This window comes from Nicotiana attenuata, unplaced genomic scaffold (assembly GCF_001879085.1).
Source record: "Nicotiana attenuata strain UT unplaced genomic scaffold, NIATTr2, whole genome shotgun sequence".
In the NCBI taxonomy this organism is placed as follows: Eukaryota; Viridiplantae; Streptophyta; class Magnoliopsida; order Solanales; family Solanaceae; genus Nicotiana; species Nicotiana attenuata.
This window is the reverse complement of record NW_017691248.1, coordinates 1-2,373: the sequence shown is the minus strand read 5'-3', so window position 1 is coordinate 2,373 and position 2,373 is coordinate 1. Positions and strand designations below refer to the sequence as shown.

Genomic DNA, 2,373 nt, shown 5'->3' with positions numbered 1-2,373 from the left:
AGCAAACTGTAAACTCAAAATTCAAAAGGCAACATGGTAAAATGATCAGTTATTAACAGTTTTGGATAATTATATAGGTTTATTTTCATGTATTTATTTTTAAATAAGATGTTATTATACTTTAAAGACATAAAAATTCATGAATATGAACTAGTAAGACATTTTCAGCATTTAGTTTTATATCATCCGTTTAAGGAGATAACTAAAGTGTAACCTAATGTATTCACCAATTGAAGAAGCTGGCTGATTATTTCCCTTGGTTTTAATGTGCTGTCTCCAGTATGAAAGTTTGGGACAACTGTGTAATGATCCAAGAGCGAAGGCTGCAGTTCTTGCTGAGATGGATGCTGTCGGAAGGGAAGCTCAGGTAATGTGTTTGACTTTGGCTTTCTGTTAATTCCTGAGTTTTAGTTTCTTAAGATGAGAAGTGTAACTTTCAATTGGACTGAAAGTTGATGCTCTCCTTGTACTCTGACACAGTTGAGAGGTTTCGAATTTGCAAAAGCTGTTACATTGGTTATCGAGCCTTTCACAATCGAAAATGGTCTGCTCACTCCCACATTCAAGGTAATTTCCCTTTCCCGTCTCATGTTTTTAAAATCTGAAGCAAATCTAATGATAAAAAGGTGTTCTTTTGGTCCATTATGGTGTATTCTTACAATCCCAAATGTCTTTATTAATATACTTTTCCTGTTCTGTTCCAATTTTCTAGGTGAAGAGACCGCAGGCAAAGGCTTATTTTGCCAAAGCAATATCTGATATGTATAATGAGCTTTCTACATCAGATCCAGCAGCTCAGAAATCGCTATGACCAATGGTAGACGAGAAAGCTTCAGCTGTTCCCTACACTTTCCTTACTCCAAAATAAATACCAAACAAAATGATTATTGTAGAATAGAAAGCTCATAGAGGATTTTTTAAAACTCGAATTATTAATAGATTTCTTGTTGTAATATGTACAATGTTCAAATAATTTATATTCGACTCTTCTATATTAGGTAAATTGTCTGAGACATAAATAAGTTTAACCTTGGCCAAAAGTATGGGATGGAACTCTTTCTCCAACTATTCGTCCTAGTCTTCGTGGCAGAAATAGCAAGAATGACGTAAATTACTTTTACCCTAAATGATGAAGGGCCTCTGGCGACCTGTAGGAGTCGTGCTAATTTTCTTTGTATCGTTCCAATCTTATCTGTTGTCCCGAAGGACTACATGATTGTATTTGACTCGAGAAGAGAGGACACTCCCTCCAAAGAAATGGACATTTTTTATATTAAGTAGTTGCTAGTGCTAGAAACGTTGTGGACATTTTTCCTCATAGTTTCTCTGATTGTGGATCCATGTGTAGTATGGTAGCATTTGACACTGCCATTCTCACACAAAACTATATATAGTGGCTGTGGATACAAAACTATATATGTGAGCTTCTGAATGTCGATGTCGAATTTGAACAGGCAATCAAGCCTGGACTCGGAAAGGCATTACAGATATGCTCGGAAAGGCATTACACATGTCGAATTTACCATGTTACCGTTTGAGAAGAAAAAAAATCCCAAAAATAATCTTTTTCTGGGGCTAATTAAGTCGAGAGTGAAGCTGGATTTCAGTGCTTTCTGGCGTAATAAAGGAGTAATTTTCAAGATTGCTGTTCGGAAAATCATGGCCGGTTTCCAGCAATAGATCATGATTGCCACATTAATCATTTCATCAGAGATGAGCCACTGAAGGCTAAATATGTAATCGATAATCAGAAGGTATAATGGATGAGCAGCTTCTTGAAATTGTATTGACACTATAATTGCAAAAACGTATGTATTTCAAAAGCAAACAAGATAGTCAGATGATGTACGAAGAATCAAACTCAGTGTGTACAAGTGGATAAAGGAAGAATCAATAAGGTGTAGTTTGTATTAGCTAACTAGAGAAGACAAAAGAATATAAGGTAAGACTGAAGAGAGTAACAGAAATGGGAGAGACATGAACGAACACGAGATTGACAATGATAGGTAATTATGGTATTGTATCATATTATACTTTAAATAAAATATTTATTTTGATTGTTACCTAAACCCTAAACCTCAAATAAATTTTAATTGTCATCTTATTTGTCAATATGATATACCCAATAATAAAATCTCTATTAAATTAAAGGGACTTATATAGTCATTTAATAACTTTTTTGTTCTATATTTTTCTTTATTCTATTATCCAATGCTTAGTATTTTTACATGGTTAATAGAAATTTTTATTAACAAATTACTTTGTTTAATATTTTTGTCCGCCCGCTTTCTTTTTGTAATGTAAGAGAAGATATATATTTTATTAATCTTGAAATATTTTTTATTTTGCTGTTGTCAATAATTTCATCTGAAT

The 2,373-nt window shown here is 33.3% G+C and overlaps 1 protein-coding gene across 1 annotated transcript; it reads left to right on the top strand.

The window, feature by feature from the left end:
- Positions 1 to 250: 250 nt before the first annotated feature.
- Positions 251 to 1,065, top strand: LOC109222502 (long chain acyl-CoA synthetase 7, peroxisomal-like). Its single transcript, XM_019386851.1, has 3 exons — positions 251 to 367; positions 481 to 567; positions 713 to 1,065. The coding sequence occupies exons 1-3, from the start codon at positions 266 to 268 to the stop codon at positions 809 to 811; spliced, it is 288 nt and encodes a 95-aa protein (XP_019242396.1). The 5' UTR covers positions 251 to 265; the 3' UTR covers positions 812 to 1,065.
- The last annotated feature ends 1,308 nt before the right edge of the window (positions 1,066 to 2,373 follow it).